Here is a 444-nt window from a genome sequence, read left to right on the forward strand (position 1 = left end):
ATAATAATTTCTTAGAGCCTTGATAACAAAATAAATATGATTAAATATAAGCGACCTCTTGAGAGCACAAGAGACCCAGGTCGGTGCCGATCGAACAGTTCTTCTCGCCCCACGTATCGCCAGGGCACTCGCCGATCCACGTCTCGTGTCCCTCGCACTGCGGCCGGGAAAAGATGGGCGAGCTGAGACCTTTCCCGAGGTACCCCTTGTAAAAAAGCACCGTCCAGTCGCCGCTGTAGCCCAGACTTCTGCACAGCACCTGGAGAGACACCGAAGGCATGACAAAATATTAGTAGTATAACTGGTAATAGTAGTAATGACTGATGATGATGTCCCGGGGCTCCATGAGAAATCTTCTTCTGGTGCTCGGAGGAACCGTGGATCAAATTCCCAGCTATGAGTAAAGAACAACCTAATATGATGAGCAAAAACAATAAAATCGTG

At 47.7% G+C, this 444-nt stretch overlaps 1 protein-coding gene across 1 annotated transcript in view; it reads right to left on the reverse strand.

Moving 5' to 3' along the window:
• LOC119585905 (scavenger receptor cysteine-rich type 1 protein M130-like) overlaps positions 1 to 444 on the reverse strand; it is a 12,658-nt gene that overhangs the window by 7,663 nt on the left and 4,551 nt on the right. Inside the window, exon 3 of the mRNA XM_037934627.1 lies at positions 56 to 259. Within this exon, the coding sequence (XP_037790555.1) occupies positions 56 to 259 (204 nt within the window). The remainder of the gene's footprint in view (positions 1 to 55; positions 260 to 444) is intronic.

This window comes from Penaeus monodon, chromosome 20, assembly GCF_015228065.2.
Source record: "Penaeus monodon isolate SGIC_2016 chromosome 20, NSTDA_Pmon_1, whole genome shotgun sequence".
Classification (NCBI taxonomy): Eukaryota; Metazoa; Arthropoda; class Malacostraca; order Decapoda; family Penaeidae; genus Penaeus; species Penaeus monodon.